The sequence below is a fragment of the Sarcophilus harrisii genome, chromosome 2, assembly GCF_902635505.1.
Source record: "Sarcophilus harrisii chromosome 2, mSarHar1.11, whole genome shotgun sequence".
NCBI classification, from domain to species: domain Eukaryota; kingdom Metazoa; phylum Chordata; class Mammalia; order Dasyuromorphia; family Dasyuridae; genus Sarcophilus; species Sarcophilus harrisii.
In genome coordinates, this window is record NC_045427.1 from 622,341,226 (window position 1) to 622,358,056 (window position 16,831).

Sequence of the window (16,831 nt, forward strand, 5' to 3'; positions counted from 1 at the left end):
GTAATTTTCATTTTTATTTTTATCGTGGAAACAATCCTTTGAGGCACATCAAGTATGCCAATAAATATAAAATTGATAAAATTCTTAATCTGTCTCAACATGCATCTTCCTAACACATGCATCTCAACATAATCTGATACCTTTCTCCACCAAGTTGTGAAGTAAATTATTTATTTAAAGTGGCAAAATGAACTTAACATAAATGTTGAATGAAAACAAGGATCCTAAAGTATTACTTCAAAACTTTGAAAGAGGTATATATTTTTTTCTTTTTGTATACTGATTTAATTATCACTAAGTAGTTATTAAACAATTGGTTTTTTTTGGTAATATGTTTATTTTCAAAGAAGACCAATGACATCACAGGTAACAAACACTTAGAGTAGTCCATAAATTGGATTTAAATAAGTGTACAAAGACAAAAATTCTTAAAAAGCTCACATTATATCAAATTTATATCATGTTTTCTCCATGGCCTAAGTTGATTGTTTCATGCATCACATTAAAAGCTGAATTCCTAACTTATGGACTAAACATCTAGCCATAATTCTCCTTAATTAAGTGAGGCTAAACCTCATTCAAACATTTGAAGGCCCATATTGTCCTTGAGAACTCAAGTTCTCCCCCCTGCTCCAAGTGGCCATCAAATTAAGACTTTAGTGGAACCTTAAGTTGGATAATGAAACTCATCAGGTTTAAATCTAAACACATATAGAAATCTATCTTACCCTGCAGAAAGTAGGAGGGGGAGTGGTGGGAAAGATGAGAGAAGAGGAAGGATGATAGAAGAGAGGGCACATTGGGGGAAGTGTTGGTCAGAAACAAAACTCTTTTGAAGAGGCGCAGTATGAAAGAAAAGAGCAGAATAAACAGGGGGAATATACAGTTATCAATAATAATTATGAAAAAGAATTTTAAAACAGGTTTCTCTGATGAAGGCTTCATTTCTCATGTATAAGGAAGTGAGTCAAATTTATTTAAAAAAAAAGAGCTATTCTCCAATTAATAAATGATTAAATGATCAAAAGATATGAATTATGCCTGCAGAACTATAAAATCATGCATATTCTTTGACTTAATAATACTATTACTTAACATGAATCCCAAAAGAGATTTTATAAAGTAAAAGAACCTATATGTACAAAAATATTTATAACAGCTCTTTTCTCAAGGCAAAGAATGGAGAAATGAAGGGATGACCATTAGAGGAATGTCTGAATAAATTGTGGTATGTGGCTATATTGCAATATTATTATTTCATAAGAAATCATGAACAGGTCCAGGTTGCTATCAGAAAAACCTGAAAAGTCCTCTGTGAACTCAAGCAAAATGAAATATATTGTGTACATAGTAATAGCAAAGTTGTGGGTTGATCAGTTATGAATGAATTTGGTCTTCTCAGCAATACAATGAACCAAAACTACTCTGAAAGTCTTATGATGAAAAATGCTATTCATACTTGGAGAATGAACTGCTTGTATCTGAAGACAGACTGAAGCAGACTTTTTAAAATATTTTTCTCTTGAAGTTTTTTTTTTTTGGGGGGGGGATCTGGATTTTCTTTTATAATGTGATTTTTCTGGAAATGTTTGGTATAACTTCACGTTTCTTTTTATGGTGAGAGGACGAAGGGAGATAATCTGGAACTAAAAGTTTTAAAAACTAATGTAAAATATTATTTTACATGTAATTGTGGAAAATAAAATATTAAAAACATGGGGAGAAATGGTCTATAGTTGTCAGAATTCTATAGGGAGAATTTTAGCTTCACTGACAGGTGCATTAAATAAGCACATTTACAAGATAATGATTTAATGAATCCATCTTGCCAATTTAATCCTGTAAAGAATATTTCTCAAAGCTTGTTTGACCTGCTTGTTTCTTAGAGTATAAATGAAAGGATTCAGTAAAGGGGTCACCACAGTATTCACTAGAGCTGCTTCTCTATTGGTGTCAAAAGTTTTGGCTTGATTTGGCTTCAGATATATAAAAACACTACTTCCATATAATAGACAGAGGACAATGAGGTGGGAAGAACAGGTAGAGAAAGCCTTCTGTCGCTCTTTGACTGAAGGGAGATTTACTATCTTGATTATTATATTTGTGTAAGCTATGATAGTTATAGTTAGGGAAGACACGAGTACAAGAATAGCAAGTGCAAAAACCAATGATTCAAAAAACTTGGTGTCAGAGCATGAGAGATGTGTCAGAGGAGTCACATCACATAAAAAATGTTTGATAACATTGGAGCCACAGAAGGATAACATTGAGACCTTTAAGATAACCCCAACAACTACGAAGAAACTAGAAACATAACAGAATATGACTAAGAGGAAGCATACCTTCCTGGTCATTATGCTGGGGTAATGCAGAGGATTACAAATGGCTATATACCTGTCTAGGGACATTACAGCCAGAAGCAAAAAACCTGTTGATCCCCAAAATAGAAAAAAAAAGGCTTGGATAAGACATCCAAGAAAGGAAATTTTTTGCATTCCCCATAGAAAGATCAAAAGGAGTTTGGGTATAACTGTTGTTATAAAGCAGTTTTCTAAGAAAGAGAAATTACTGAGGAAAAAATGCATTGGGATTTGGAGGTGGTAGTCGGCCCATGTAAGGGTGATGATAATTGTATTTCCTGTGAAAGCAACTGAGTATGCCAATAAAATGAGGGTGAAGAAGAATTTTCCCAGGTGCTGGAGAGCAGGAAATCCTTCCAGGATGAATTCCTGGACAGTTGTTCCATTTCCCATTTCTGCTGTTTTCCTCATTTGATCTATGATGCACATAGATTTATTATTAATTGAATGATGAATAGTAACAGTAAACCTTAAGCACAGCTTGATCCTAGGTTATCATAGAATAATTTAGGGACAGGGATTAAGTAGAGTCTGAATCTGTGATTTCATTATTAGAGTGAAGCCCTAGATGATTAATTCAAGTGAGCAACTTCTTTACAATTTAGACTCTTAGTCAACCAGTCAGTCAATAAACATTTATTAAGTTCATAAATATGTTCCAGACACTGCCTAGAGTGCTGACTTTTAATGATTTGCTCAAGTTCATATAAGTGAGTATTTGTCAGAGGCAAGAACTTAATGTAGGTCTTTGTGGCTTCATGACCACATTGCTTTTCACTAGGCCTCTCTGTCAATTGCAAATATGATAGGAGACAGCTCATCCAAATATAAAGAGAATCTAAGCTTCCTTGCTGCTATGATTCTCTTGAGAGAAGATACACTGTCAGATAAAGAGCCAGCCTAAAATAGTTGGATTCAATTTCAATCACTGGATTGTTCTGGCTGTGTGATGCTAGGCAGATCATTTCACATCTCATGACCCCTAAGCAACTCCCTGAGCCAACAGATTGTGTATCATTGTGTATTATCAAAGAAAGTTCCTCACCTGGAGCTTCTCTACATTGATGACCTTGACACCATCATAATGAGCATGAGGACATCATTCTGTCATTCATATTTTTCCAATATGAAAGACAAATAGCAACACTGATGAAATAAGTTAAGTCCCATCTCCATTCATATAATTCTCCTATTTTGATGAAAGGTGAAACAAAGATATGTTATTCATTAAGTCAGATCTTCCTGTTATTGAAATGAAACCTAGTCATCTATGTTCAGGTATAACAGCCTTGAAATAAGCATAGACTGCCCAGTTCAAGTCAGAATAATTAATTTAATGTAAAGAAATGAACAAAAACTATAATATTCTTAGATTTGATACTGTTATGGTACTTCAAAACCCCGCAAGGGTATTAACCCTCATTGTTGGTGACAATTTCATGATATTTGAAATGATGTTTACTTCTGATACTATACCAAAAAAGCTCCTGAGGAAAAAAGTTGCTGATTACAAGCATTTTCACAAAGAAAAATAATTTTTCTTTCTTTCTTTCTTTCATTGAGATTTTGTGACATGCTCAGTGTTACCAGTTTAGGAAAAGGCAGACTTGAATCCTGGATTTCTGATATAAATTCCAGTATTATTTCCATTATATCAGGTTAACAATCAATCAATTATTGTACTTTAAGTACTAACTATGTTACAGGTACTAAGTTAAACATGAGAGATTAAAAAAATGAATGAAATAATTCCTGTTCACAAGAAACTTATATTTTGAAGACGTAAGGGTGAATAGGTACACATATAAGTATATAAAGAATAAATATAAAGAACATAAAATTTAATTCAGAAGAGAAGGAACTAGCAGTTGGGAGTATCAGGAAAAGTTTCATGAAAAAACTGGTACTTGAGCTGCATTATGAAGGAAAAGAGGTTTTGTTACAAGTTGGAGATAAGGGAAGATAACCCTAACAGGAGATTGGGTAAGTATCTTCTGGAAAGAACAGTTCAGTTGGATTGCAAAATTCAAAGAGCAAAATGTTTCATGAGGATGGAAAGATAAGTTGATGTGGGATTGACTTTAAAGGCTAAATAAAGGAATTTAGTTTTTTTTATTCTAGAAATACTACTGGAGTTAATTGAGTGTGGGAATTATGAGTGTAAGTTATATTTAGAGAAAATTAATTTGATTGTATGGAGAATATGAGAAATTTGAGGTATAGGAACAATTAGGAAGATCCTATAGTAAAATAGGAGTCGGGTGATAAGGACCCTAACTAAAATGAGGGCTTGGAAATAAGGTTGTGAGATGGAGAAAAGAAATAGGATACAAAAAATATTTGGAGGTAGAAATGGCAAGATTTGACAATTAATTGGATGTGCAGGATAAGAAAGGGAAAGAGGGAGAGAGATAGAGACAGAAAGTCAAGAATAAAGCCAGAGGTATAAGGGTGAAAAGCTAGAAAGATGATGATCACTGAGATAAATCAAAACAAAAACCCTAATTTTTAGATAGTGTAATAAGAGTTGTTTCAATCTTATGCAGAGAGTAACTTGCATTTAAATAACTCCACTTTTTCCCACCAACACATTTGGCAGTTTTCCTCGAATATCAAGGGTTTTTTTTTTTTTTCTTGAAGCCTTAGTTTTTGTTTGCTGCTATTTAATTTCCCCTATAGCATGAGGCAGGTATGTGGCACAGTAGATTGAATTCTGGGCCTGAAGTCAGGAAGAGTTAATTTCAAATATGAACTCAGATATTTGCTAACTGTCTAAAGTTGGGCAAGTCACTTAACCTCTGCTTTAGTTTCCTCATCTATAAAATGGAAATAATAATAGTACTTACTTCCTAGTGTTGCAAGGATAAAATAAAATAATTGTAAACCACTTAGCACAGTGTAGCACATAATAAGCACCATATAAATGTTATCTGCAATTATTAGTTGTTATTGATTCACTCTAATTTATTGTCCCATTTAAATCTGCTTGTCAAGATTGGCTTAAATCTTACATACAGGGTGCCTTTTAATTCTGCTTTAGTACAAAAGGATAAAAATGCAAAATGGTGGGCATGAAAGAACTCACACAGAAGTAGGTCGCAGAAGTTTGTCTTGTCTCCCTTCTGCTTCATTCATCTAGTAAATCACTTCTTTTGTCTGTGCTAAAATAAAAAGAAAATATACAAATGATTATATGTGAGATATATCGATGTTGATCTGAGAGAAGATTTCAACATATATAGCACAACAACTAGATAGCTAGGGTTAATAAGGACCATTAAAATCATCCCATAAAGCCAAGATACCATTAAAATCATTCCATAAAGCCAAGATTTCCATAATCCAGAAAAATATCAGTTTCACAGTTTTGATCACATGCACAACTGATTTTTGAATTCTCATTGTTAGATGGTTTAGTTTTAATGAGAAAGAATGACATGCTTCCCACATTCTAAAAGCCTTCCTACTTTGACTGCTCAGAGCAATGTCTAGATCTTTTCCTATAGGCTATCAAAATAAACAGGACACCTTAAGTACTATAAATCCATCTCAAGGAGAAGAAAATTATTTTGGATATGTTGATTTTTTCTTTTGCATAGTTTCTATAGGAAAAGTACCATAGGATTATACTCAATGTTTCATGTTTCCAAAATTAATTATTGCAACCATTTTTTCCCAGATGTGGATTAATTTACATTGAAGATTATTAGTATCTCTGCCACACTCCTCACTTGGATATTTAATTGTTCTCTAATAGAAATCGCTAAGATATATAATAAGAAATTGCCTATGCCAAAAAGTAATTAAAATGAGCTAAAATAGAAAATGATTTAGTCCAAAATCAATGGGGATTCTCTAGAAGCAACGAAGAGGACACTTTTGAAAATGGGAAATAGCAGCACCATGATAGTCTTTACGCTTTTATTCTTTGTAACTGTATTTGTTTACCAGTTTCCATGTTTTCCTGCCAAAGTTTACATAGTGGAATATATGTAAATGCCCAAGAGATCTGTTAAGTCCCAATTTGAAATCTAAAGTCCAGGGAAAAGATTTGTAATAAATTATCTGTTTTTCACTCATGGCCAACTCTTCATGACCCCCTTGGGATTTGAAGTCTTGGCAAAGTTACTGTATTGTTTTGCCATTTCCTTCTTCAGCTCATTTACAGGTGAGGAAACTGAGATAAATAAGATTGTGACTTGCCCAAAGTTACACAGCCAGTAAGTATCTCAGATTGGATATGAAATCAAATCTTCTTGATTACAGATCTGGCACTTTGTCCATTGTGTCACCTAACTGTCCAATAAAGTATCAATTTGACCTTTAAAACTAATGTTTTCATCTATTCTTCTTGGTGGATGGTAGAGTAAGTAAAACCTCACAAGTAGCAACCAAATTGATATTAACAACCTTACTCTTGGACCCTTGAAGACTCAAGGGCATTTCTATCATCCTATTGTTTATGCACTTCTTTGTCACCCCACATTATCTCTCACTCCTTGCCAAATTGTCTCTTCCATATGTTCTACTTGATCTGGATTTCCTTTTTCAATAAATAGTTGGTCTCATTCAGAATAAGACAAATCTAAACACAAAATAAACAAAAAAGAAACTAGGAAAGTTAATAGAATCCTAGAAAACTTAGATATGATAGACCTCTGGAGAAAATTGAGTAAGGATAGAAGAGAATATACCTTTTTCTCTACAATATATGGCACCAACACAAAAAGTGACCATGAATTTATTAGGGCATAAAAACCACACTATCAAATGCAGAAAGACAGAAATAGTAAATTCTTCCTTTTAAGACCCAATATAATATAAATTTTATAATATAATATAATAATATATAATAATATAATAATTATAATTCATATAATATATATATATTATATATAATAAATTTTATATATACTATAAAATTTTATAATAATATAGTATATGTAATATAATACATAATAAAATTTATAATAATATATTATATAAAATAATAATATAATAAATATAACATAAATTACAATAAATATTAATATAATATAATATTATATTACTACCAATGAAAAAGAAATTAAAGCAATAATTAGGAGCTATTTTGCCCAACTGTATGCCAACAAATCTGACAATCTAACTGAAATGGATAGATATTTATAAAGTACAAATTGCCAAAGTTAACAGAAGAGGAAATACATTACTTAAATAATCCTATTTCAGAAAAAAGAAATTGAAAAATCCTTAATGGACTACCTAAAAAATATCTCCATGGTGAGCTGGATTCACAAGTGAATTCTACCAATCATTTAAACAATAATTAATTCCAATATTATGTAAACTATTTGGAAAAATAGGTAAAGAAGGAGTGGTGCCAAATTTCTTCTATGACACAGATATGGCACTGATACCTAAAACAGGAAAAACCAAAATAAAGAAAATTACAAACCAATCTCCCTAATGAATATTGATGAAAATTTTTATTTTTTGTTTTCTTTTTTAAATTAAAACTTTTTTATTTTCAAATGGATAATTTTTTTTTAACATTGACCCTTGCAGAACCTTGCATTCCAAATTCCTCTCCCTTTCCCCACCTTAATTTTTTTTATTCTTTCAACTAGTTTTTCAATAGAAAATAATTTATTCATTCTTTTTCTCACTCACCCGTCTAAGAGAAAAAAAGCAATTTTTTCTAGTAAATATTAATAGCCAAATAAAATAAATTCTCTTATTGTCCTTTTTCAAAAATGTATGCCTCATTCTTTATCTTGAATCCATTATATCTTTGTCAGGAGGTAGGTAGTGTGCTTCTTTATTAATCCTTTGGAGTCATGGTTTCTCATGGCATAGATTAGAATTTTTAAATACATTAAAGTTTTTTGTCCCTAAAATGTTGTTATTGTATAAAGCATTTTCTTGGTTCTGCTTTTTTCACTCTGCATTAGTTGATACAAATGTTCCAAAGTTTCTCTGAAATCATCTCTTTTGTCATTTCCAACAACATCATTTAATTTTTGGAGAAAGGGAGTATTTTTCTGAGGGCCTGTTCGACCTCCTTGTTTCTCAGAGTGTAGATCAGAGGATTCAAGGTGGGGCTCAACATGGTATATAGCACACCAGCCAGTTTACTCTTTTCTGGGTTGTAGCTTGAGACTGGGCTTATGTAGGCATAGAACACAGCAGTATAATACATGGATACCACTATAAGATGGGGGAACAGGTGGAAAATGCTTTCTTCTTTCCTTCTGTTGTCCTTATTTTCAGAATGCTAGAGATGATCAAACTGTAGGAAATCAATGTTAGCACAAAGTTTAGTATTCCATAGAAGGCATCTGCCAGCACTATCATGATCCTGTTCACATATGTAGGACTACAAGAGAGCAGCAAGAGAGGGGGAACCTCACATTTCACAAAAGAAATGAATAACAATATTAGGTCCACAGAAAGACAACTGAATCATCAGACCTGTGTGGATGGCAGTATTGAAGGCACAGAGGCCCCACACTCCAGATGCCAACATACTACAGAGTGTCTTGCTCATCATGCTGCCATAAGGTAGGGGATGACAGATGGCCACATAGCGGTCATAAGCCATGACAGTGAATAGAAGTAATTCAGACGATGCAGACCAAGTGAGAAAGTAGAGCTGGGCCATGCAGCCCCCAAAGGAGATGGTGTTTTCCTTTAAGAGCAACCCTTAAAAAAGCACTTTGGGAAGAATAGAGGAGGTTCAGATGACATCCATTGTAGTCAAGTTAAATAGGAAAAAGTACATGGGATTATGGAGGTGTGAGTTGAATATGATGGCTGTGATGATTAGGACATTGCCAGTGAGGGCCACCATGTATAAGGAGAGGAAACAAATGAATAAGGGGATCCAGAGTTCAGGGAGTTCAAAGAATCCCTGGAGGATGAACTGAATTGTCTGTGTCTCATTAATCATAGCCATCTGTGTGAGAGAATTTTCTGGATGAGGCAGGATATCCTTGAACTCTGGATAGCTTCATGAGCTATATAATAATAATACTATTAAACATGATGATGATTATGATGATGGCAAAGAACTGACATTTATATAGTCATTTATATGTCAGATGTTGTGTTAAACACTTTACAATTATTATCTTCACAATTTGATCCTCACAACAACCTTAGGAAGTAGGAGCTATTACTCTCCCTATTTACATATGAGAAAAGTAAGGCAAACAGAAATTAAGTTACTTGCTCAGGATAACACAACTGGTAAGTGTCTGAACCTGGATATTTGTGAATCCAGGTCTGGCATTCTATCCAGTGTGCTATTCAATTGTCTCTTAATGACAAATATTTGTCTTGAATTTGATAAAGAAATTAAAGATGTTGATTTAGGACTAATGCAGTTTATTTTCTTAAATGTGTCATTTTTTAGGAACACCATAAAATTGACATATTCTCAGGAAGTGTACTTATCTTTCCATTGAACGCTGCAAACTTCATAATGTGATGCTTAATTTTACCATGATCTGCATACATTCTTAGTGTTATTGCTATCCCTTGAAAGACTGCATGGTGAAATATTAGGTTTGGGTACATGAAGACTTACTATCAAATTCCACTTTAGACAATTCTTATCTTTCTGAGCTAGAATTAGTTACTTCTTTGACCCTAAGTTTCACATCTGTTAAATGCAAATAATAAGACCTACTTTATAAGGTTATTATGATGGTTAAATGAAACAATATATGAAAAGATTTGCAAATCTTAAAATACTCTATAAATGAGGACTATTATTATATTGAAATCCCTAAAAATTCTAATATTTTTGAGCCTCTTTGGCACTCTTAATTCTTATGATATTTATCAACACAAATTTCTCTTTTATTCATATCTATTTTGTCATTAAAAAGGATTGAAGGACAGTCTGTCCAATGATATTTTTTGGTAGCATTGTTCAATCCTAACCCTCACTAAGTTGTCTTTTCTTTGGCAGAAATATAATTCTCTAATTCTGAAGAGCAGTTACAACTGTTTGGACAATTAGTAACTCCTTCCCTTTAATCTATTATGGCACCTCATCATCCACTGGGGAAGTGGTAAAAGAAGCTTTGGATGGGTGTGAGAGAAAAGGAGAGGTGCCATCATTACAGCACAATGCATGCTAGAGGCTGTTTGAAGGCAGAAATCAAGGAGGCACATTCCTTAAAACTCCAAAATTTCTAAATGCACATACACATCATCATCATCATCATCATCATCATCTCATCATCTTTCACTGAATCTAGGAAGTTTACTAAACTGTATTATTGAACATGGAAAGAATGACTTCCATATTTCCTCCCACAGAAGTGTTCTGTATTATTGCTCAGATGATTCAATGATCTAATATCCACCCTCAAATCTTTAAGATCCAAGTTACTTCATAGAAAAGCAAAATCATTTTATATACATTTGGTTCAAGTTGTGATTGATCATAGGGCAAAGTTGCTCATCACTTCCTGTGTCATTATTAGTTTTCTTGTCCTTTTTCTTGTCTCTAGATTGGAGAAGGGGAGATGAGGCTAACCAACTTTGCACATCTCCACCTTACTCAAATCCATTTCAAGGGCAATTCAAGACATTACCCTCTTGATATCATTGGTCCTTTTTGAGAGGAAAGGACAAACGACAAGGGTTCTGTGTGAGGTCTCTACAAAGAAAGATTTCCAGAGCAGGTTTTGTGAGTTAAACTTTTTCTTTTACTCCTATGCCTCATTAGTACGTTGGTCTTAGTTTAAGTCTACTCCTTTTATGGATGTTGTATTTGTAGGAAAAAATGAATTAGGTACTTAGGAGAAGGTTTTGTTTTAGTCATTGAATAGTTATGCCTCAGACAAACTGAGTCCTGGAAAAGACATTAAATTAGAAAGTCCAAAGTCACCCACTGCATCCTGGACCATTTAATCTTGACCTTGGTCTTTCCACTGGACTTCCATCATTCTGGAGGAGAGAATAAGGCTGACAACTTGTAGCAGCTCTGTCTCAGAACCAATTCACTTGCAAGTCAAGTTATCACCCTCTTGATATTATTAGTCCTGTTTGAGAAGAAAGAACAAGATGATAACTCTTGTTTTGCTAATTAAAAGGTGAAGTGTCCTTTTATAAAGACACCTTGTATAAAGTGAACAAGATTTGTTTTCAAATGGGCAAAACTCTTCAAGGGATCAGTCTTCTTGATTAATCTCAGGCATACCTTATTTTGCAAATCTCACATTGTAACCTTAAACTTTTACTATCAGGATTTCATATGTAGTTTGAAGTTAATTTTTAACATAAAATTTGACAGTTCAGTTTACAATGTCAACAAATGGAGGAATGATAGAATAATTTTACTTCTAACTTGGTAAAAACAAAATTATACATAAATACTTATTTTCTTCTTTCCTTTCTTCTACTTAAATGATTTAAATTCTATAGGCTTCAATATCCTTAATAATCTTTAAGGAAACTTTTAGCTTTGAATCTATGATCCTATTATCATTCATTTTATCAAAGAGGAACATAATCTTTTTTATGAATACTAATATTTTCCTTACAAAATACACATATTCCACTCAAATATTTTTTGCAAAAAGAATATTTTTATTATTCACTATAAATTTTGTGAAAATTTAATAATATTTTATTTTTCCTAAAACATAGTTAACTGGTCATTTATTAAATGCTTACTATGTACCAGGAAATGGTTAATGACTGCACAGGAATTTTGCTCTGGGGCCAGTATTTATTTTACCACTTTAGTCAATTATCAGAAAACATTTATTAAGCATTTACAATGTATGTTAAGCACTAAGGATACAAATATAAATTTGAACAAAGATAATCCCCTGCCATTAACGAGCTTACAATCTAATAGGGAAAGCCAGCATTCAAAAGGAAGATGAAAATGGGGGGAAAGATGGAAAACTCAAAGAAGTTCAAAAACAGTGTAGCAAGTAAGCAATGGGGAGACGACTGGACTGAAAATTCTTTCTTAGGTAGAAGCCATGACTCTACGACCTAGTCAGAGGCTCCAGTCAGATGAGCAGATGATACTGATGAGATCTGAACAAAAGATGGATTTAATCTCACAGAATAACGAGATTGCCTAATAATGAATTTCCTGGTGAGGGAGAAATTTAAAGAACTTCAAGCAGTGTTATGCTGAGTATTTTTATGGGTAATATCATTCCTTTATGCTATTTTCTATATATGCAATATTAATAATCTGTTCATTAGTCTTCATTTTTTATTCACACACACACACTTACACACAGTTGTCCATTCTCAAAGAGGACCAAAATGACATCACTATGCTAGAATCCAGTTACAGTGTGTAACTGTGGCTGATAAGATTAATATGAGCTTGAAATGCTTTGCCACAGGTCAAACACAAATAGACCTTATGAATATTTGAGTTGACTTCTCTAACTTTGGGCATCTAGCAGTTCTTCTGAACTAATTCAATCCTGCTTTGTTCATAGAATCCAGCAACTTTTCTGATGAGGGCACGTCATGCTAGGCAGTCCTGGGCCAATGTCTCCCATGTCATGTAATCATTTCTAAAATTCTTGAGAGACCTTGAGAGAATCCTTATATTGCTTTTTTCTTATCACCTTGTGAGTCCTTTCCCTGTGTGTGACTTCTCTATAAAATATTTTTTTTTTGGCAAGTGTACATTTGACATTGGAAATATATATATATATATATATATATATATATATATTCTTGATGTGTTATTTGTATTAACTGGGGATTGTAAATAAATAGCAATCATTAAACCATATTTATATTTTTCCATTAACTAAAGCATTTAGACTGATAATTTAAGGATTTGCTAGATTTTCTGCACTCTTGTTATGTCATGCTCTGAAAAATTATTCTGAAATTGGCCACATTTCCTTAGGCACTTTCAATGGCTACCATTGAAAAATCATTCCAACTCATGGCTTTGCTCCCATGAAGATACAAACATTGAATCCTTGTACTCAAGCTTTCTGGTTTCCAGCTTTTTAGGGAGATGATGAATATCAATATAGTCTGCTTAAGACTTCTTTTCAAAATGTGCTTCTTGATCAAAGGAAAATGAGAAACATTCATCAGAACACACATCTCTTTTCACAAAAGAAGATCCTGATATTTTAGAATCCTGGAATTTTAGCAATAAAAAGGATCCCAGTATCCACCTAATTCAAACCATACCTGAGAAAGTAACCCTTCTATATAATACTTCAAAAATGATACCCCAACTTTTTCTTGAAGACTTTCGTAGGAAAAATTCAAACATTTTCAAGGTAGCTTATTCTACTTTTTGGTAATTCTAATGTGAGAATCTTTCCCCCTTAAACATAAATGTAAATTTGCTTTTCTTTGGAGCTTTTACATATTGCATCTAACATATCTTTTAGGTCAGAGAGGCCAAATGCAATCTCTTATACACATAACCAATATTAAAATGCTTAAAGACAATCATCATGAATACTTCCATTTTCTAAATATTTCTGTTTAATTTCAGTAAATCTTTATAAAGCATGGATTCAGGTCTCATCCCCAACCTCGGCATCTTACTCTGGAAGTTCTCCATCAATGTCTTTCCTAAATGGTGGTTCAAAAATTGAATAAATGCATTATTCTAGATAAAATTTGAGTAGATCAGATAGCAGGCAATGGTAAATCTTTATCAGGAGAATTCCATTCTTGGCAAGGAGTTTGCCATGGTCCAGAAATCCCAGTCCAACTATATTCTCAGTCATCTACTTCTTTCCCAGGTCACTTTTTTTTCCTTTTGCAGTACCCCTTTACTTTTAATGGATGAAAATAGAAATTATGAAAATAATCATGTCTTATCAAAGAATTGATGATTTTTTGGTAAGGTTTTCTCTATTTCTTCTAGTGATCTCATTTGTTTAATGCAAATAATCAGGAGTGGGGTTCAATAATCATTCATCTGGGATAATATTGGAGAATTTTACATTTTGTATTGGTAATAGAGTCATAAACCTCTGATAAAGATTTTTTTTGTTATCAGTTTGAAAAGGGACTAATTCATTACCCATTAACAGGGAGTCACCAGGGACCAATATACCTTTCTGATTTTTCCTTAATAATCTTTCATTTGACAGATTCTGTGTCTCTCCTTTTCCTTCTCCGAGGAGTCACCTCACCACTCTTCAAGAGCATTATTTTTTATCTCTATGTGTTTAGCTGTTATTTTTCTTCCCTTCTTTCTGTGACAATTTTCACCTTTCAGCAGATTAACAAAGGTCCATTTTATATCCTCTCAATTAATTTTTTTCTTAAAATGTTCAATTATACATAACCCTTCTACTTTTCCTTCTCCATATCATTTTTTTCTTCTATATTATTATACAGATTTGCTTACATCTACCTTTTCTAATTGCTTTCATTTTTATTTTTGAAGTCCTGGTTACATTCTTTCAAGAAGCATTTCATTCTCTCTGATGGCCTGGAAAATAGACTTTCCAGATTGCCATAGTCTAAGTGTGGGTTTTTCTTGCTCTTATCTGCAATAATCACTTATACCTCTCTATTCACCTTTAACTTATATATATATATATATATATATATATATATATATATTATATATTTAAACATTTTTGTCAGAATGACAGAGCCAGATTTAGTTATCTGATATTTATAACATAGATAATTTTTCATATATCTATACTTTTGAAGTCCTATATCATTTAATTTCTACAAAAAGGGAAGAGTTTTCTGAGAGCCTGTTTAACATCCTTGTTCCTCAGAGTGTAGATCAGGGGATTCAAAGTGGGGCTCAACATTGAGTAAAGTACACCAGCCAGTTTACTCTTCTCTGGGTTATAGCTCGCAACTGGGCTTAGGTAAGCATAGAACACAGCAATATAATACATGGATGCCACAATTAGGTGGGAAGAGCAAGTGGAAAAGGCTTTCTTCTTTCCCTCTGCTGACCTGATTTTAAGGATGCTAGAGATAATAAAGCCATAGGACACCAGTGTCAGTAAGAAATTAAATATTCCATAAAAAGCATCTGCCAAGACAGTCATGATACTGTTTATGTAGGTAGAGGTACAGGAGAGCAACAATAAAGGTGGGATCTCACAGAAGAAATGAGTAATGACATTAGATCCACAGAAGGACAGTCTCATCATTAGACCAGTGTGTATAGAGGAATTGAAGGCACAGATTACCCACACACCAGCTGCCAACACACTACATAGCATCTTGCTCATCATAGTACTGTAATGTAGAGGATGGCAGATGGCCACATACCTGTCATATGCCATTGCTGTGAAAAGGAGCAACTCAGATGATAAGGCCCAAGTGAGAAAGTACAGCTGGGCCAAACAGCCCCCATAGGAGATTGTGTTTTCCTCTGAAAGCAGACCCTGCAATACTTTAGGCAGAATGGAAGAGGTACAGATGATGTCCATCATGGCCAAATTGAATAAGAAAAAGTACATAGGACTATGAAGATTGGTATTGACAACAATGGCTATGATTATCAAGATATTTCCTGTGAGGGCCACCATATACAAGGAGAGAAAACTGCTGAATAAGGGGATCCGGAATTCAGGGTGTTCAGAGAAGCCTTGCAGGATGAACTCAGTCACCTCTGTCTGGTTTCTTTTGGCCATTAGGATGGGAAGTTTTTCTGGATCAGACAGGAGACCCTCAGGCTGTGGGTAGTTACATGTGCTATTTGAACTTGAAAAAGACATTAAAGATTTTAAGTACTAATATAGGTTTTCTTAATTGACAATTTCAGTAGCAATATAATATATATTTTCACAACCTGAAACAGACTTTTTTTTCCACTAGCCTAACTTTGTAATGTGGTTATTAAATAGAACCCAGTTTTCCTTTATGCTTTTCAGTTATTTTTTAGTTGTGTTTGATTCTTGGCAAAGATCTTGGAGTGGTTTTTCATTTCCTTCTCTAGCTAACTTTACAAATGAGAAAACTGAGGCAAACAGGGTTAAGGAATTTGTCCAGGGCACAGGGATAGTAAGTGTTTGAGACCAGTTTTGAACTCAGGAAGAAGATGAGTCTTCCTGACTCCAGATTCAGTGCCCTATCCACTTTGTCACCTAGCTGTCTCTCTTCATGCTTAGAATCATTAATGACCCTTGAGAGAATGCATGGTAAAGTGGAAAGATGATTGGATTTGGAGTAAGGAAGTTTTGGCTTCAAATCCTGGTTCAGATATTTAGAATTTCATGTCTCTGGATAAATCACTTACCTTGACATTCCCCATCCTCATTCATAAAATAAGGAATAAAATGGCACTTATATTTCAGGGGAGTTCTGGAGGCCACAGAAGTTCATTCATATAAATAGCATCACATGCCTAAAAATACTACACAATGCTAGTTATTATTGTTGTATTTGTATGAAAATCAATTTTGAAAAATTACATTTTAATTTTATCTCATCTTCATTGCTTTTTAATTTTTAAATATATTATGCATGTATATATATTTTTC

General features: G+C 33.3%; 2 protein-coding genes and 1 pseudogene across 2 annotated transcripts; all 3 read right to left on the reverse strand.

Annotated features, from left to right (window-relative positions):
* Positions 1-1,526: 1,526 nt before the first annotated feature.
* On the reverse strand, positions 1,527-3,254 carry LOC100919095 (olfactory receptor 6C75-like). The gene has a single exon (XM_003754957.2). The coding sequence runs from the start codon at positions 2,787-2,789 to the stop codon at positions 1,812-1,814; it is 978 nt and encodes a 325-aa protein (XP_003755005.2). The 5' UTR covers positions 2,790-3,254; the 3' UTR covers positions 1,527-1,811.
* Positions 3,255-8,320: 5,066 nt separating this feature from the next.
* On the reverse strand, positions 8,321-9,297 carry LOC100934576 (annotated as a pseudogene).
* Positions 9,298-15,016: 5,719 nt separating this feature from the next.
* On the reverse strand, positions 15,017-15,982 carry LOC100920352 (olfactory receptor 13A1-like). Its single transcript, XM_003759086.3, has one exon. It carries the CDS (start codon positions 15,980-15,982, stop codon positions 15,050-15,052), a length of 933 nt encoding a protein of 310 aa, XP_003759134.3. The 3' UTR covers positions 15,017-15,049.
* Between the last annotated feature and the right edge of the window lie 849 nt (positions 15,983-16,831).

What these genes read in the sequence shown, in the direction of transcription:
- LOC100919095 (XM_003754957.2), bottom strand. Translation starts at nt 2,789, where the DNA reads ATGTGCATCATAGATCAAATGAGGAAAACAGCAGAAATGGGAAATGGA.
- LOC100920352 (XM_003759086.3), bottom strand. Translation starts at nt 15,982, where the DNA reads ATGGCCAAAAGAAACCAGACAGAGGTGACTGAGTTCATCCTGCAAGGC.